The sequence below is a fragment of the Netta rufina genome (genome assembly GCF_964035555.1).
Source record: "Netta rufina genome assembly, chromosome: 6".
In the NCBI taxonomy this organism is placed as follows: Eukaryota; Metazoa; Chordata; class Aves; order Anseriformes; family Anatidae; genus Netta; species Netta rufina.
Genome location: NC_140129.1, coordinates 13,315,732 through 13,334,256, shown reverse-complemented (window position 1 = coordinate 13,334,256; position 18,525 = coordinate 13,315,732). Strand labels below are relative to the sequence as shown.

Below are 18,525 nucleotides of genomic sequence, written 5' to 3'. Positions count from 1 at the left end.
GCCCTTTGGGTTTTATTCTCCAGAGGCAGAAAGACTCAGGGGGAGGCTAAATGAGCAGCTATGCTTTGTGGAGTCAGTATTGGCAGCAAAGGGGCTGAGAGAGGAGACTTGACCCATAGGAGTTAGTGTGTGGGGAGGAGGATCCACCAAGCCTCCTTAGGTGGGGCTTCGTGGGGGCTGCCAAGAAATGGAACTGCACAGGGAAATCAGGCTGATGCTCCTTAAGAGTACCTGCTGTGAAAGAGGAAAGTGGTGAGCCTTAGAGGACCCATCATCACACCAGGCTTGAGCTCCCTCCACAGGCCAGAGATTCGAGCCTGTATGTTACACCCTGACAGGGAAAGGGCTGTGCTTCCCTCCCCAATGTGGAGGGAAAGCCCCAGGAAGTGCTGTTGAATTGGTCTGTCATTCTGTTATGTCACACAGTTGCATTTATCTTCTGTGGATTGTTAAGTTCTGAACACAACAGAAAGCCTGAGCAAACCCATTGCTTGTTTGGGTAGTTTGAAAGAAGAGGTAAATAGTGCTGAAGAACAAGAGTTCACTTTTTAAATTTCTGTTTTTCTTTTTTACATAATCTCACCTGTCTTCCCTTTTTACATATTTCTTGGATATCAGTAAATAGTAGATGTCATTGTTCACCCATTCTAGCTCTGCATTTGTGAAAAATTTATTTAAAATTCTGAATCCCTTCACTGAGTCAGAAACCGTACTCCAGGAAAAGACGGCTTTGCTGTTTGGAAAAGCCAAGAAAAACAGTGGAAAATTATCTCCATTTGAGTTAAATGGACAGCTTTTGCAACAGTATCATGTTGCTTTTGGTGCTTTTAGCCTGCCTACTTAATAGGTATTTGCAAATCTGGGCTCCACAGGGAAGCAGGGGAGAAGGATGTAGAGGAGGTATATGGGGAGGTGGTACTTAATGAAGGATTGGAGTGTAAATATTCATAGATATTATTGTGCAATTTCTCTGTGAGCAATTTTTACATTTTAAAAGCTGTTGTGTAAACTACTGTAACTCTAGCTGTTCATAATGCAAACCTAATGTACACAGACTCAAAGTGGCTTAACACGCAGCCCAAGCTGGCACAAAGTCACAGAAAGAAAAAGCTGTCACCCAAGAGACAACTTAGTAGCTCACCACTGGGAGGCACAACTCTTTCCTGATGTAGTAGTAGTTAATCTATTGGTGAAACAAGTAATAGAGTAAAATGACTTTAAAATACAAATGTTCCACGTGGCCCACTGAAGTGCTACAAGCACATGAACCTGTGTTTGTAGGAGTGTAAAATGGATACCTGAGTCCTTTCAGGGCTTACAAACTAGATTTTTTTTTTTCATCCTGTTTCATTTGCAGAGCTGGCTGAATTTCAAAAGTTGCTTTTAGAGTTGTCTTACTAGATAGATCCTGGAACAGATGCTCTTTTTTAACTTGTAGTACAGTTACTACTTACCTAATGAGTGGAAGAACTGGGTTCAATTTTGTCCTCTCATTTCCCAGAACATTGATGTTATCACCAATCTATGCAGTATTTACGATGAAGGAATATTCGCTCTCCTTTTGAAGTTGCTCTCCTTTGCACCTCACAATTCAGGGCAAACAAGCATGTCTGTTACATGTATCTACAGTATACTGCTTTGACAAGCCATGATGCAGGAAGAGAGCCTAACATAGTGGGATCTATATGCTGAAACAAACCGCGGATCTTGAGAAATTGTTATGAAGTCAGCCTTTTTTACTAATTCGTGAATGTTTCTTCCAGTACCTGCATATTGTAAAAATGACAGTATTAGGTAAAGGTTTGACCTGAACAGTTCAATAGCTGGTGTCTGCAAGTAATTGTTCTGGATTTGAATGTCCTTTTTTGCTTTGCAGAGAGGCAGCACGTGAATGTCGCAGGAAGAAAAAGGAGTATGTGAAATGTCTAGAAAATCGAGTGGCTGTGCTTGAAAACCAAAACAAGACACTGATTGAGGAGTTAAAAGCACTTAAGGACCTTTACTGCCACAAATCGGATTAATTTTGGATTCCCATTTTCACTTGTCCAGGTGGGATAGAGACTGGTTCTGGCTATACCCAGAGAGACAATGTAAACTTTTTATTTTCTAAACATTTCTTTTTTTCTATGCGCAAAACTGCCTGAAGCAACTACAGAATATACTTCATCTGTGCTTTGCATCAAACTGTGAATGTTCAAATACTTGCCTCCAGTTCTCCCCTTACAAGATTATTTTCATCGTCAAATAATCTCAGCGTGAAGAAGAACAGGCTCCTTTCTCATCTCCCCATCCTCTTCAAGGAATAACAGTGGTCACTTGGGAAGTTACTGTGGGGGAGGGTCCTTTTGTAATGATTTCAAGAATTTGTGCTGAGTTCTTTCCATTGCCTTAGAGACGGAACTACCCCAGCCTCTTGGCCCAGAGAGCTGTGGGCCGGCATACGTGGAGCACGCGTGGTGCAATTAAGAAGCAGTGGTTGCCAAATTGGTTTCACATACTTGTTTTAAACTATAAAAATACATGTCTAAGTGGCATGCCAAAGGAAAGGCACTTCACAGTCACATTCTGTGTGTGGAGCTAACATACCTTTTTTAAACTAGCACAGGAGGGGTTCTGATGTGTAATCTGCATTACTAGTCCCTCCTGGACTAGTGAAAACTCTATTCCACAGAAACAAATGGATTGAAATGAGCTTCACTGGTCAGTTGTTGCTTCTTGCAGCATATGTGTGCAAGTGTGTTCAGCATTTTGAATGCACAGAAAGAAAACACCAGCTTCAGAGGTTATTGGTTGGCAAATGATATTTAGATGGGGACGGAATTCAGAATTAAAAAGGTACAATAGTGACGTTTTGAAAACAGATGTGTAGTAAGCAAGGGTAACACACGAAAGCACTACCTATGTGTATGCAGAACAACTAAACAGTTGAAGCACGGCCAACTCCACATACATATTCTCTGATGGTTTGTCCCAAGTCCTCTCAAGCGATCAGGTATTTCTGTTTCCCTACCACTATCTTATGTAATTGAAATTATTGTACTTAATGGAAACATTGTCCTGGTTTGCTAGGTTATTTTTCAAACTTTGAGGCTGCGCTTTCCATCCGTTAATTAAACTGCAGTATGGTAACTGCCAGGACAACCTCAAATATCGAAGAGAACTTCAAACATGAATATTCCGACTGGCTTCTGCTTCTCAAGAGACAATATTATTTGAACTTTCCCAGGCTAAACAAATTCTTAATTTATGCAGAGGATTTTTTCATGCAAAGGGTCAGATTTACCAAGTAGTTTATTCACGTAGGTAAAATTACTTATGTGCCTCAGACATTTGCAAAATCAAACTTCTTGTGTGTACTGAGGAAACATGATCTTTCACAGATTTACATTGTTAAAAAGGTAGATCATGTTAAAAATAACTACTCGGCATTAGGACTTCCATTGTGTGTCAAAAAGAATCATGCTCAGTTTGTTTACTGGCCCTCTGAAGCCAGTCTCTTCATTTCTCAACTTGGGTCATTTGATGGAGTATGTTTACTTTGGGCCTCTGGTCCAACTTTTATGTATAGAGACATATGAATAAGACTCTGGTCTATACTAATGCCTTGCCTAGCAAAGTATTAGCTAATATTTTTTTCCCATTTGCTCTATCTGTTTTTAAGATAAATTTCAAACATGAGCTTCTAAAAGGTTATACAATCAATGTGACGTAGGAAGAACTTTTGCAAGACTCTTGATAGTTGAGTCTCAAACAGCTAAGCAGTATTAAAAGTTCTAGTTTTCTCATTTGAGAGGGCATTCAGTTTCCAAGAGACTTTAAAAGGAGCAGGGTTAAACTTGTAGCATTATTGTTAAATCTAGAGTTATCAATAATTTCAAATTGTTTGTATTTCAAATAAGAGAAAATAAGTATCAGAATTATGAAAGAATTCATTTTCAACTTAAGTTTTGAGGGGGTTTATAAATGGTCTATTTTTATCTGTCATGGAGAATTGATTTTCATGATTTTATTTAATGGAAAATGAATTTATGAGTTTAGCAATGCAAATTTAAAGAAGACCCTAAATTCTCAGCAGTGCTTTTCTAACAATTGTCTGATTTTTGAAGACAGAGAATATGTGCATGTATGACGGTTACCAGTTGTTCAGAACTAGCGCAAGAAATAGACTGTTGATAATGCAGGAGTAATTCTCGTAAAATGTTTAACTTTATGATGGCCTGATTTACACAGTTACATGGGATGGTTTCTCCAGCTTTGAGAAACATGAAGAAAAGATGTACATTCCTACATGAAGGCTTTCTCTTTTGCAGAACCATCTGTCTGCAAAAGCTTGAGGTTTTGTACTGAAACTGCATGAGGCTAGCCGAGATCTGGGAGCTGTTCCTAGCAGGTCATGAGCACTCACTGGTAGTCATGCAGCACAAAGCCTGGCAGCTGAATGGACAGGGGAGCCTAAAGCAGTTCCTGGACATGGTTCTTCCGTTGAAGCCAATTTGTGAAGCAGTGAGAGGAGAACTGCATTACCAGTTTGTCTGTGCGTGGTCTGTGAGTAGTCTATTGTGTTATTAGTGTAGACTGCGTTAGCAACTAGCATTTAATTGAGAAAAAGAACATTATTTTAAAGTACCTAGGGATCTGCGAGAATCTTTATTTTTATTTATGCTGCACTGAGGATTTAGGGACTTGAATTTCTTTAATGGAAATTTTAAATGATGTTGATAAAAAATGTATTAGGCCAAGTACAAGGCTGGCTAGGGTTACCCATACATACTTTACTACTCATAGTGACCCAAAAAGGGAAAGGATATGATGCAGGCATTCATTCATATGTTACTTACCAAGTAGTGAGGTTGGGGTAATCAGCTTCTATAAACTAAGGCCATTTGGAAGTAGGACAGCAATTATGCTGGCAGGGGGGAGGGAAGGTTAGTTTTATATCTCACGGTTGTGAGTTTTCAAGAATTGATAGCCTGTTTTACCTGAAGAGAGGGTTAGAAAGGGCTAGATCCATTATGTTCATAATAAACAAGAATTGATTTGAAATATAATTTTTGTAATGTCATTATTTTGCAAAACAACAGCACCAGTCAGGCAGTTAAGATATTGTCAGAGGTGCTCTTTTAATTTAGATATTCTTGGAAAATACATATGTATAATATATGTACATATATATATATATACACACAGTATATAATCTACAGCTCTGAGAGCTTTTAAGTCAGGAATGCTGAGTATTATAGTATATGGAGGTCAGAAAAAATTTTTACTTCTCTGTGTGTGTCTGGGTGTGTGTGGATGTGTGCGCGTGTGTGAAAGCTTCCCCTGCCCCAGTAGTCCTGGGCTGCATTATTCTAGCGCTTATTACTGATTTGTTTTGTGCTGTTTCTCAGTTATCCATTTTCAAGAATTTTATTTTCATCTTTCATGATTTTTGTGAGTTGGTTTGTTTTTATTTTTTTATTTTTTGATGGAGAATTTTGAAATTATATAACCAGTTGTTTTAAAACAACTACCACCCTGCAGAATAATTCACTTTTGTGCTTTTTCTCTTTGGCAGCTATATATCAAAGGCAGATCAATTGGAAAGGTTGTTAAGGTGTTGTTTTTAAAAGGAACCACTGGTAAGACTTCTGTTTTCCTCCTGGGGTAGTGGCTGTGCATTTTTATTTAAGCAGTGATTTCACCAGTGAATCAGATAGTTGCTGGCACCATTGCTTGTATCTGAAAGCACAATTTTAGCCTGTCATTGTCAGGACTGTACAGACACCTATACGTTCTGGCTCTTGTGTAGTTCATGTTTGTTGCAGACCACTATCTTCTCTGGTACTTTACATTGATCAGAAAACTGGTGGGGTGTTTGGAATCATTAAGAGGCTCAGGAAAAAAAAAAAAAAGTTAGATTTAATAAGGAAAACAGCCCTAATAGTTTCTGATCTAAATTTGTACTATAGTTTTGTTTTGTTTTTTTAAATCCGGGCTTCCAGTAAACAGCAGCTGCAAGTAGTCATCTATTAGTGAAAACTGGCCTCTGCCTTTTTTTTTAATTTTATTTTGTTTTAGACAGATAGCCAGTGCTTTTTATGGGTTAAAGACAAGTCTCCCCACCAAAGCAAGTTTATTATCAGTGGTTGCGAATCTACGACAGATCAACAGATCATAGGGGATTTCATTGGTTTCCTAAGACCCTGTTTTTATTGTCATTTTTTTTTTTACCCTGAAGCAGGTTAGTGATGTCACATTTGCCAATGATCTAACCAAAAGGTCATGTATTTATTTTTGTTACACGGTATTCTTTGTAAATGTTTAATTAAAATGTGCACTTTTTAAAAAAACACAAAAAAAAAAAAACACAAAGCAGAACAAAAAAAAAAAAAAAAAAAAGAGAGAAATTGGGTTTGCTTGAGAAGCTCCCTGGCAGAATTGCTATAGTCCTGCCACCTGCACACAACTCACTCCTCTCCCCACAGCAGTTGACTCTTTCAACAATTTAACTTGCTGATTAGCACCTGGCTTCCAGTAGGCATTGCTTCAAAATGGCAGATCTGGGCTGGCACTACTGAAGACTGGAAAGAATTAAGTGTATGGTGTCATAGCAGTAGGCATAGGATGGTTATTAAATTGTTTTTAGACAGAGTAGAACTAGTTCAGTGACCCCAAGTGAGAAAGGTAAATTAATTTGGAAGGAAAACTAAATTCCTTCTCAGTCACTTTATTCCCCTTTTCTTAATTTGAAATTTGGCTGCAAATTTTAGAAGTTGCATTCTAGGAAAATAAATCAAAATCACAATTCTTTGGCACCAGGAATTGAAGATGTAGTGATAGCGTGTCAGCCTGCTTTAAAAGAAAAAAAGCACAACTAACTTCCTTTTGCAGGAACAATGATAATTATCTACAATCCTGAAATATGTCACCGTAAGCAGGTTTTAAAAGCATACAGTACGTACATGGTTCTCACGTACTGTGCCTGGGAACTCAATTTCCTAAGCTTTTGAATTTGCTAGTCGTAAAAGACAGTGATTTTGCAGAAAGCTGAATGTATCGTGAAGCTTGGTCACTCTGGGAGGAGCTGGACTGGTAAAGAGAAACAGGGTGATGAAAACCTATCTGCTGTGTGCTTGTGACAGGTTCAGGTTTGTGGATGGATGTGTCTTAAATCTGTGCATCTTTTAGGAAAAGGGACCAGATCCAGTTGGTGAAGGGGGGATTACATTTCAAGCATTTTGCCTTGGAATGTATTTTTTACGTGTATTTAAGCTTTGGCCTGCAAAGAGACTTGCTCAGCCTAGTTTGCGTAGCACAAATTGAAGACATTGACCTGTTGTGGTGCTGCAAGTGCAGGTTTTGACTTGTGTTACTCAATGGTGAGTTTAGGTCTTGTTTTCACCAGCAGTAAGGACAAAAAGCCAGCTGTCACCAGGAGCTGGGTGCTGGCAGGGGAAGGGCGAGGGATCAGCCGTAGTGATCCACGGTTAGTGCAGTTCCATAAGCTGACCGTTTACTGTACTCACGACTTGGGAGCAGTCAGTTCACTGGGTCTCAGCCTCAACTATGTATTTCTCTAAATTAGAGGATAGCTGAGTGTGAGACCAAGGGGAAGGCAGGCCTTGAGCCAGTCAGTTACCTGGAAATGGCCGCTGTTAAGAACTGGGGATGTTTGGATGCTCTCCACAAGTTGTGTTTTATCCAGGTGCCACTCCATTTTTTGTGTGTGTAATGACGTTTATTTATATAAAAACATGAAGTTTAAAAAGTTCTAGAACTGCGAGTTTGTATGAGATTTGACGCTGTGCTGCTTATATGGACTTCTAGGGATGGGATGGGGAACAGGACAAGAAGAGGTGCTAGTTGGCAGCCAACCCCTCCACAGACTTGTCCACAGGTTGGTTGTTCATTTCAAAAATGAGTTACTTGTAGTCTGGATTTATAAGTTGAAATTGTTTTGAAACAGTGTTTTTCAGGGAAGCTTCCAGAGCGAGGGTGGTTATTCTCCCTTTGTAATGTAAGCTGGAAAGAGCAAGTTCACCTCATCTGCATTTCTGATTCTTTACCCAAACCATGTCAGCACAGAACAGGGTATTTGAGCTTGACTCCCACATTCCTGTGGAAGTTAAAAGACTAAATGAAAATCCATTGTTGGAGGAAAATAAGTTCTTATTTACATTTTCCCCAAAATTTAGAAACATCCCTGTTGTGGTTTTTTTTTTTTTTACTTTTTTTTTTGTGCTTTATCTGTGTTTTTTAAAAAAAAAAAATGTACTGGGTTATAATGCATTTTATTAACACTATGTACATATTAGCTGCTTTGTGTTTCAGAATGGTAGTAATTGCTTTGTATATTAAAGTGATTCTTGTGAATTTGTGAATTATTGTCATAAAGAAGTGCTTTTTCTTACTGTAACCTTTGTGGTATAAACTGTCATAACTCCCTTTTTACACAAACATTTATGTGCAGTCACATAAACATGCTTTTAAAAACTCTTAAAGTCTCTTTTTTGGACAGGATGATCAGTTTACACTAATTTAGGGGTAAAACTAGAAAGGAATATGTGAAAAGGCATATTTTAAGCCAATGATGATGTCCTCTCATGTTCTGTGGCCTGCTGTGAGTATTCATGAGATAATTTTCCCAAATAGAAGGCTTTTTAAATCTTAATTAGATAGAATTAATGAGAGGTTAAATCCTGAATAACAGTTTCTCTTCCACTTCTGATACTTATTTTTAAACCTGCTTTCTTGTATCTGCTTTGGTGGCAATTAGTTTTGTTTTTTAATAATGTGTGAAAGATTTTTTTTCTTTTCACAGTTTAAATATGCTGTCTTTCCCACTTTTAAGCATTCCTGAAAGCCATGTACTACCAATTTTAAGAACAGAACAGAAGGCAGCAAGCATTGCAAAGATTGTAACTTGATTATGTAATCTGCAAGGCTGAATCAAAACACCGGGATAAAAGCCAGAAGAACAAATTCAGCACTGATGCAAACACACCTCTAGTGAAATCAAGGCAAAGAAGAAAGGTCAGCTCATTATGGCTGGGATTTTGTAGTTCTCACAACTAAGCACTTGCATAATGTCAGTCCTATACTTGTTCACAAAATCCACGTCTCGGTAATGAAGGAGAATCAAGCAGGGATTAGTCCATAAGATAAAAATGCAGTTTGTCTTGAATTTCATGGTGAAAGAATCAGGTAATGCAGGTCCCTCTGCAGTCAGTAGGTCATCTGGTAAAGCTGATTCTTCTGATACTGCACCGCAAAGCTCTTTTGTCCATAAAACAGAGTTGAATATCATAGTCCATGTCTTTATATTAATTGAATACCACTTCAGTGTTGCAATGACATTTCAGAAAAGTTTGTTTCCTCACAGCATGACATGTTTGAGGAATGACTACAGAAATTCACATCACGTTCATGTCTATCCAGTCACTTTCCTGTGTCTTGGATCCTCTCCCAGGGGTGAGTATTTTTTCTCTTGCAAGTCTATTTATGCACTGCCCTACTGCTCAGGGACTGATGCACAAACAGGTCCTGCCTCCAGGTGAGTTCACATCGTGTCACAAAGCAGGACTGATATAGTGGAACCACCCAAAATGGAATCATGGCGATTTCTCTAGTTCTAGGATGAACACAGTGACAGAAAGTGCTTGGGCAGGGTGTTAGCATAAATACCATACAGCTGCTGAAGCACTGATGTGCATCATCTTGTTCTGCATCAGAAGCTCACCTGGGACTGATCGGTCAGGACACCAGAGTTTGCTTCCACCTCAGGCTTTCAGGTGTCACCGCAGAGAGGTGCTCTCAGTGCTTGCTGACTGGGCAATTACACCTGTCCTACTGCTGTCCTGCACATCTGGAGTGCTTCACAGCCAGCATTTGCCTGAAGCTCTGTGTAATGGGAATATAAAAAAAGCTCTGTAGCCTAGCTTTGGATGGCAGAAGGTACTGCTCATTGGCTGGTGCAGGAGGGTGAGAGCACCACCCCAACAGGAGTGGGGTATTCAGCTGAGTTGTTCTCACAGGTGCTGCCTGCCACTGAACACTGTAGCTTAAAAAGCAACCAGAACTGATGTGCTTGGGGTGGTGGCCCAGCAGCAGTGTTTCTATTCTCCCTTTTTCCTTCTCTCTCTTGGCTCACCCCACAGCCTGCCTTTCCTCAGATTACTAGTTAACACTGGCAATGGGGACCCCTGCCCTCGTATTGCTGCATCAACTCATGTGCTTTACTCTCTTCTATTATGAAGAGGTGGGGGGCATCTTAGAAGACATTTCCCTGTTCTGCCCTGCCATAGCTTGCTGGCCTCACTTAATGCAAAATGAGTGTCTGCAGGCACAAAGGGACTGCTATGGGAGGGAGAGGAGGCAGGCCCTGCTTAGCCTGCCTAGATTTGGGTCTCATCTGAATCTAAAGGAGTGCCTGCACTCCAGTGGTGGTCAGAAGACAAGGTGCCCCTTTCAGGGGGTGCTGCTTTGTACTCGGAGCTCACTGGGCGGCGTGGGGCCACCAAAATTTCTGCTCTGCAGCTCAGGGCAAGGCACTCGCCTGAGCTGCCAGCATCTGTCTTATGCTGTGCTCCATGGGTATTTACTTATGAGCAGCAGCATTTCTTTAGCAGTGCCTTCGAACATACTCCCTTAGCTTTGCAAAAGCTCCTGTGCAACAGCAGCACTGCAAAAGTCAGGCCTCATCTCTTCTGCCACATTCCTGCTCTCAGAAGGCTATGGGTTGTAACAGCAGCTCTAGGAAAACATGCTGTGAGCTGCTAAACATTAGAAAGTGATACAGTTAAATTGATTTGTTTTAAAAATTGAAACCTTCTACTGTCAAAGCAATGCCTGGAGCAAAACCCCCTTCTTAACAGCACGTAGATTGTTACACTAGGCTTTCTTCTATGCTGTTTAAGCATTTTAAGCAGGTTCCTACTACGGCAACAGTGCAAGCTGCAGCTTCTTGCAAGAGCTGAGCATGGCTAGGTAGCAGACTGTCCCCATGGGCCAAGTCACATGCACACCCAGGCACAAGAAAACAGCCCTCTGCTTTCTGCCAGCTCCAGCCCCAGGGGAAGCTAAAATATGCAGTGACCACAGACAAGCTAAGAGAGAAGGAAGCACTGGTGGGGAGGAAAAGGAAGAGGAGTGGTGAGAACTTAGTCACATTCCAGAAACTATACAGAAACAGAGTGGGGAGAGCTTGTAATTTTTTTTTCCCAAGCATTGCTCACCCAGTTGATAGGACAGAAAATGCTATGTCTGGCACATTAAAACTCATTCTATGTTCTGTTTTTAATTAAAGCTGATGTCCTCCTTCCCTCAAAGGACTTAAGCACTGGTTTCAGACTGCAGATTCCCAGCAAGCTGTGTAAGTACTGTTTTAGTGACACCATGTGGCTTCTAAACAGACCAATGTAAGCAAGTGTTTTACAAAACATCCACCCTCAGGCTGAGTTCAGAGCCAAGCAGAGAACTTCAGCTGAAAACAGCTGACAGACTCTCCAGTGATGAAACACAAGACCTTTGGGCCTCATTGATCGGAGCTATAATGACAAATGTGTCATTTCCAGATTGCAGTCTACCTTTCATTTCTGGACCACAGACCCTCTGCATCTTATCCAGTTGGGAAGTTTGATAGAAGCAGAGGAGATATAGAGCTTGTTACATCCATGGCCCAAAGCAGCTGCTGGCTTTTGCTGTTGTCAGTGCCAAAGACATGCATGAACCTGACCTGGGTTAAGTTTAAAGGAAAAAAAAAAAAATCTAGGCCACTGCTTTCACTAGTTTCCTGCTTCTACCATTAGAAAGAGATGGAAATCTGCTAGTGGTGTGATTCAGATTCCCAGCTGCCCTATTTATCATGTAGGTTTTATGGGATAAACACACAGGTATTTCCAAAAGCTAAAGATAAAAAAGCAGGTTACTTAAAACAGCATCTAACTATCACTGTGCACCAGAGGCATGCCAAAATCTAGATGCTGCCTCAAGCTCCCCAGTAGTAGAAGAATACATTCCCCCCAACTCTAAAGATTTTATAGCAGCAGTCTCCTCTCCTAAATAACTGCCCTCAGAGACGGTGACCCAAACAAATTGAGGTAGAATGTAAGAAGTGGTACTCTGAGAGTCAAGGACTGGTATTTAAAAAGCAGTTTGAGTCTCCTTGTTTTATTTGCCCTGCTGGCATGCGTTTCTGTCTGCTCAGAGGAGCCTTGATCCGTGTGAGGGAAAGTTAGACTGTTAGGGCCAACCCAGGAACCAGGACTGCTTCAGTACTGCAGGCATAGCCTCCACAATTGCAAGTCAGATATAATCACCGCTAATTTCCAAGTTGGCTTACTCTGCAATGCTGCTCCTTCCCCCCCTGCTGACCCACCCCTTGTTTCCCTGTGCCTCTTCAGTTCAGCAGTGGCAGCAACAGACAAACTTAATAGCATCTCCCTTTGTTGGTTTTGCCCTTTGAATGGCTTCTTTTACTGCAACTTTAAAGGTGCAGAAGGTTTGAAGAGTTAAAGCATTTGGAGCTGCAGTCTTAGTTTATATTTCTTCCATATTACTTTACTTTTCTAAAGCTGAAATTATAAGGAGGAAAAATCCCACTTTATCTATCCTAATCCCCAATCTAAGTTTCCCACGGAAGTTAAGTGTTGTTTGATTTTAAACAACAGGTCTTTTTATGACATTTTTCATGCATGAAGATTTCTGAAGCTTAAATCAGCTTCAGAAATTACATTTGATAAAAAGTCAGTGGAAGACCTTATATGTTTGTTATTGAGGAATGAAGCAGAACTTTAACTTAAACAAGCAGAAGGTAAGTACAATCCTTGCTCTGTCAGACCAAGTGGAAGAAGATGGTGAAATAACAACCTCTGCAATTATATGCTTAGGAACAATTGTATTTAATAGAAACTAGGATAGGGTTGAACAGGATCAGTGGCTTATTAACAAAGTATAGAGTCAAAAGTCATCCTTGTGACTGTGTCTCTGTGCTTTGTAGATATGAATGTCCCTATTGGAATCATAGTAGACCTCATATACAGAGAAATGGCCTTTCAGCATCTTCAAGAAGTTGTTATCCCGTTCATAGCGGATACGACAGGAAAGAAGAATCACAGTTTGCTCTGAGCATAGATGCTCTAATGTCTGAAGCAGTTCCCCAAATGTTTCTTCCAGATAAATGATGTCTGCACCGAAGATGAAGTCAAATGCTCCTGGAGGGAAATTATCCAGGTCTTTTCCCCAAGTCAGTTCCTTCACCACAGCTCTTGGATGGAGTTCAGAAGGTAGGTTAGCCTGTACGTTTGACTCCAGGAACTCCAGTGCTGCTTCCCTGTCTGTGATGGTAACACGAGCACCTAGGTGGTACAAGAGTTTGTCTCAGGTTAATGTCTGTAAACAGCATTTGGAATACAGTGCTCTAAGTCAAGCAGCCTCCTTAGTTCCTGTTAAACACTATTAATTCCCCTAAGCTGTTTGACTAAAAACAAAAGAGCAAAACAAGCAGAAAGCCCGCTGTCTCCACACATCCTATTCTTCATCAGTCACTTAAGAATATAGAGTATTTTTCACACAAAGATTGTCAGATTAAACAAAGTGTCCTGGAGTTTTTTCTCAGTGGGAAAGTAGTTACTTTCTGCCTTTCCATAGGTGACAACAAAGTTAAAGGGATTGCTACAATTAACCTGCTCTGATTCCTTACTTGTGCTGTTGAAGAGAGGCAGCTAGAGAGCCTATTTCACAGGTCAGATTAAATTTATGGATGTGAGATTTAGCAGTTTGACAAAATGTGGTCATGCCACTGCTTCTATTATTTCAATTGGCACCTTCCACAGTCACTAGAGCTTTGAATTACAAAGCTAGTCTGGGACAGTTAGCACAAATTTAACATCGTACCCTGTCCCTGCCTCAGCCATGGATCCCAGGTAAATCATTTCTCCAGACCTTGGTTTCCCTGTTTGCAAGGCAGGCCACCAAGGCTCACACAAGCACAGAGTGATTTCTGTCTGGAGCTTCATCGGTGCTGCATTTTAGGACGAGGGGAAGACAGCAAGTACAGCTCCTGCTCCCCAGGGGAAGAGAGCTGCAGAACTCCGTGCTGCCGAGCTGCCTACCATGGTAACAGGCGGCAGCCTTAGCAGGGTCCCACCATAAAGTACACTGCCATGGCACCACCGCCACAATAAATAACGCAGCAGGCTCCGAAGGCTGACAAGAAAGGGAGATGACTCGGGCAGGATACATCCCAGTTCACATCGGTGGCTTTGGTATTAACTTCTGTACCAGGCATGTAGCTGTAACAGTGGCAGTTTTAGTGCAGCTGTAAATCGCTTCAGGCAAACAAACCAACCCTTACCCAACAGCGTGGCCACTATTCCCAGCAGCCCCGTCCCAGCTCCCAGCTCGATCACCGCCCGATCTCTGAGATCGACGCTCCCCATCTCCAGGTACGCGCACAGGACGACAGCCTAAGCGGGGAGACAAGGCCAGTTCAGCACGGGGCTCGCCTCAGTCAGGTTATCACCGCGTTGCTGATTTACACCGAGGGAGGAGGTCGCGGGAAGGGCCGGGCACACGGGCTGTGCCCCAGCAGCACCTACCGCGTCCCACACCACGGCCGCCACGCCGAGCCGCTGCCAGTCCTGCCGCAGGCGCAGGGTGCGCCCCGCGAAGCGGAACGTGGCCCAGGGGCTGCGCAGGCCCTGCAGGCCCCAGCCCTCCGCGTAGGGCACCAGCGCCATCCCGGGGGCCTCCCGCAGGCACCGGGGGAACCGGGGGAAGGGCCCCGCTCCCGGCACGGCCTCTCGCCGCCGCCGCCGCTCCCTCCCCGGGCGCCTGAGGCGGGGCGCGGCCCGGCGGCGGGCTCGGAGTGGGGGTAGGAGCTGCACAACGGGCGGGGGGGAAAGGAAAAAGGAAAAAAAAAAATGAGGGCGGAAGTGGAAAACACGAAAGAAAGGAGCGGGGGAGGGGGGAACACGGCACCCAGTGAGCATCTAACTGGTACCAGTTTGTCGGTGGGCTTCTCTTTTTGACACCTGGGTGCCATACCGAAAGGTAAGAGGTGCCAAGCGCTCTGTGAGGCGCTGTCTGCTGCCACTGTTGCCTCTCTGTGGCTTCAGCTCATGTCTTCTGTTTCAGGGCTCTGAGGTAACGGCCATAAAGGAAACAGATTTGTCCAGCCTGCCAGCCTCATCGCTCACTGCCAGCTCTGTGAACGTGGTCCCTGCAAGTACTCATTACCAGCCTGGAAGCAGCCCCTCAAGAACCAGGTAACCATGGCAGAAACACATCTCTCTTTGTGCATCTGGCCAGAATACTGACCACGGCAGCAAAGCCAGAGTTGCTCTTGAGTGGGAGTGTGGCGCTAACGCTCCTGCTGCCTTGTTTGTGCATGGGTTTCTCTTCACCTTTGGCTCCGTTTAATCTTGTTTGGCAAAACAACACAGTGCTCCTCTCCTTTGTCTGTCTTCATAACCAGTTACTTGAACTTGCTCCAAAGCCTGCTAAAGGCCATGGGAGGGCTGGGGAATCGTCCTGGCAGCGCTTGCACTCCAGCTCGCTAGAAGCACTGCTGCAGGTATTCCACCCACAGGCATAGAAGCTCCAGACCTGTTCTTCAGCCCGTGCAAGGAGCCAGACCTTGTGTGCAGAGGGCCACAAGAAAAATGCCTGGGGGAGTGGGGCCATGGAGTAGCATGGCTTCCCTGTGCCCATCTCTGGCTGTGTGGCTCGGCACACAACCAGAAGTCACCACCAGAAAGAAGAGTTAGGCCAGCCCTCAAACTTGAGGAGCATAACCAGCTCAAAAAAAAAACCCACACTTTCCCACAGGAAGCAGTGAATCTGGCTGGCAGACGAAAGCAAATGTGGTTACATGTGAAAGCCGTTGATTTCGACTGAATGGCTCAAGATTCATGAACCTTTGTGGAAGAGCATTACAGGCTGCACAGGGGTAGCAGGAACCAGAGCTTGTTTTTAGGGTTCTGCTACTGTAGGGGAATGAAAACCAGTATTTCATTTGCCCCAAACCAGTTTGTACTTGTCTTATGGCAATACAGACTTCTTCTCATAAGCATGCCAGAGCAGGTGAGATGATTCAGCTTACTGTGGTTTTATGTCCTAAAGTGCTGGTCCCTTGCCACTGCTTCTGCTTTTCAGAGTTTGAAGCTGCTTGTGCTATTATCTCAATTATTTTTTTTTTAATTATTTATATAGGCAATGTGGGAAAAGCTAGGAGAATGATTGCACTTGAAATAAGAGCTCTGCTTGGGTGAGTTTTTGATTCACTTACACTGTGCTTAAACTACACCATCAGCCAAATGGAGGGAAACTCCCAAATGGCACACATCTTTTGCCTCCACCTCCTAAATCACATGCCAGCCTTGGGATCTCCAGTCTAGGAGATGTGGATGAGTGCTCCAGTGCTCCTAATTCCCTCCTTCCCCCCACCCCACCCCCAGCAGTTTTCTTCCCCAGCTGTATTTTGGAAGATGTAGAATCTGGCTAGATAGTAACTAGAGCGAAAGGAGGCTGTACATGAAAATGTACACGTTTGTTCTCAAAGACAATAAGGTAGTGAGTGTTTTTTTTCTCAGGAATGTGTTTTTGTAAGGCAAATATCCCTGAATATCTTTGGAGATCAGCAGGTTCTCTAGCGATCCTGCTTTGGTTCCCAGAAGTATTTTCCCTTCTTCCCTGCTAATGTTTCTTTGGCACTGACTTCCATGAGCCTTAGACAGAAGGTCAGGAATTACTTTCCAGATTAGAACTGGATAGTGAAGCTATTAAAAGGCAATCAAGTGCACTAAAAGCTCAGAAAGCTTTTAGTTAAATTAAACTTAAATTTAACTTTCTCCCTGTCCAAATCTATTTTTTAAGTTACAATATCCAACTACTATAGTGGCAAGAAAGAGATGTGCTTTTTTTCCACCCTTCCTGACAGTAAAATGATAAGGAAAATGAAACAACAGAGAATTTTAGGCCTAAAACAATTGTCCAGAACTGAAATGCTTTTTCTCCCAGCAGGGTGAGAGCTTAGCACAATGATAAAGTTTCAAGAATGTACCTTGGTTCATCCTTTTAAGACTGCAGAAAGCAAGAGAGACACCTAAGCAGCAGATAAACTTTCAAAGTAGGAAACAGCTCATTTTATGGAAAGCAAGGGTGAGTTAAAAGAAACACTGATTCAAGTCTGTTCTTATCTCATTCAACTGCTTAATAGAACAAAGGCGTAATGTGTCCAACTGTAAGTAAATTGCGCTATACCAATAAGCTTCTTCGGGTAATTTTAAAAAGTGTTTCAGAGTAGCGGTCCTTGTAATACTCAGAAGATCAAAGAATCAAGTAGATGAGTTGGAAATGAGTGCAAATTATTTCGGAGCTATAGTAATATAGCTTCCTTACTGAAATTTTCTCCTTACTGCTCAATGTTTAAAATCCTGCCTTAGAAATGAATGCAACAGTTCTTGTGATGGCTCTGCAGACACTGCATGTACCACAATACCATCCCCAATGTGGGGAAGATACTGCATCCATCTCACAGTCTCTGGTTACCAAGGCAAAGGCAGGTATAAATAGAAGCAATCTATTTTTTTTTAAACTCTGTATCTGGAAACTTGTGTTGTTGATAACCCTTTGACAGCAACGCCTTATCCCAAATGGTTCTGTTGTACAAAAGGCTAGCAGCAACTATTTGTGTAGAAACTTCTGGTCATACATGTTTAATCCTTCCTTTCTAAATAAATATCATCTACGTCTGGTTGTCATTCCACTGAAAAACAAAAGCTGTCTTTGAAGAAAAGTTTTGACAAATATCTATTTTGTGAAGAACTTTCATCAAGCCAACAAAAACTAGCAAACACAAGGCATGGAGGAAAACTTGGAAAAGAAAGTGGTCTTTCTCCCTAACTGTCACCGTAAGTGGCCATTCAAAGGACTAGCAGCGAAATGGTTAAAAACTTTTACACTTAAATCTTCACCACGAGCTTCCAGATTCTCTACACCACTGAGATAGATGGGGTGGTGAACTGCTTTCTGTTAAATGAAAAGGGAGTAAACCAGAGATTAATTTGGCTCTTCACAGCTTGCAGTTGCAGATTTAAGACAGCCTCATCTTGAACTGACTTGGATCATCTTTGAAACCAACAGGGTGAATTAAAACTGAAAACTTAAATTTCTGCAGAAACTGACAGGTTATCTGTAGACATTACAACTTGCTGGTCCAGCAAGATCACTGAAAAATTATAAATATCAAAAAAATATAAGGTATCATCCACTGTATCATTTTCTTTACTCACACAGTTACATTAAACAATGGAAGTAATGAGAGAAAACACAAAGATGTATAATTTCATAAGTGAATGAGCTGAAATACAGGATGTTTCTGGGGCCTCTGAAGAAGGAATAGTTCCCATCAGTAGTATTGCATTCACACCTTAAACCTCACATCTTGATAAACTGTCAGACATAATCACCACGTTTATTAACTCTCTTGCTACAGAAGAATCACTTAGCTTTTAGTGGAATTATGTGACTGATCTCTCAAAT

The 18,525-nt window shown here is 42.1% G+C and overlaps 2 protein-coding genes and 1 long non-coding RNA gene across 3 annotated transcripts in view; 2 read left to right on the top strand and 1 right to left on the bottom strand.

The window, feature by feature from the left end:
* CREB1 (cAMP responsive element binding protein 1) overlaps nt 1-8,398 on the top strand; it is a 39,585-nt gene extending 31,187 nt beyond the window's left edge. Inside the window, exon 8 of the mRNA XM_084289326.1 lies at nt 1,881-8,398. Within this exon, the coding sequence (XP_084145452.1) occupies nt 1,881-2,021 (141 nt within the window). The 3' untranslated portion in view covers nt 2,022-8,398. The remainder of the gene's footprint in view (nt 1-1,880) is intronic.
* Nucleotides 8,399-12,906: 4,508 nt separating this feature from the next.
* Nucleotides 12,907-14,848, bottom strand: METTL21A (methyltransferase 21A, HSPA lysine). The gene is made up of 3 exons (XM_084289061.1): nt 14,580-14,848; nt 14,336-14,447; nt 12,907-13,337 (listed from the first exon to the last, which is right to left on the bottom strand). The coding sequence occupies exons 1-3, from the start codon at nt 14,718-14,720 to the stop codon at nt 12,940-12,942; spliced, it is 651 nt and encodes a 216-aa protein (XP_084145187.1). The 5' UTR covers nt 14,721-14,848; the 3' UTR covers nt 12,907-12,939.
* A 184-nt stretch (nt 14,849-15,032) lies between these two features.
* LOC311210603 lies at nt 15,033-17,606 on the top strand. The gene is made up of 3 exons (XR_014618539.1): nt 15,033-15,248; nt 16,195-16,249; nt 17,002-17,606. It is a non-coding gene; the product is annotated as an uncharacterized lncRNA (long non-coding RNA).
* The last annotated feature ends 919 nt before the right edge of the window (nt 17,607-18,525 follow it).

Excerpts from the sequence above, each read along its gene's own strand:
- METTL21A (XM_084289061.1), bottom strand. The coding sequence starts at position 14,720 with ATGGCGCTGGTGCCCTACGCGGAGGGCTGGGGCCTGCAGGGCCTGCGC. Across the intron at positions 14,448-14,579 it reads CGGCCGTGGTGTGGGACGCG|GCTGTCGTCCTGTGCGCGTA; the intron begins GTAGGTGCTGCT and ends CTCCCCGCTTAG. Across the intron at positions 13,338-14,335 it reads AATAGTGGCCACGCTGTTGG|GTGCTCGTGTTACCATCACA; the intron begins GTAAGGGTTGGT and ends TGTACCACCTAG.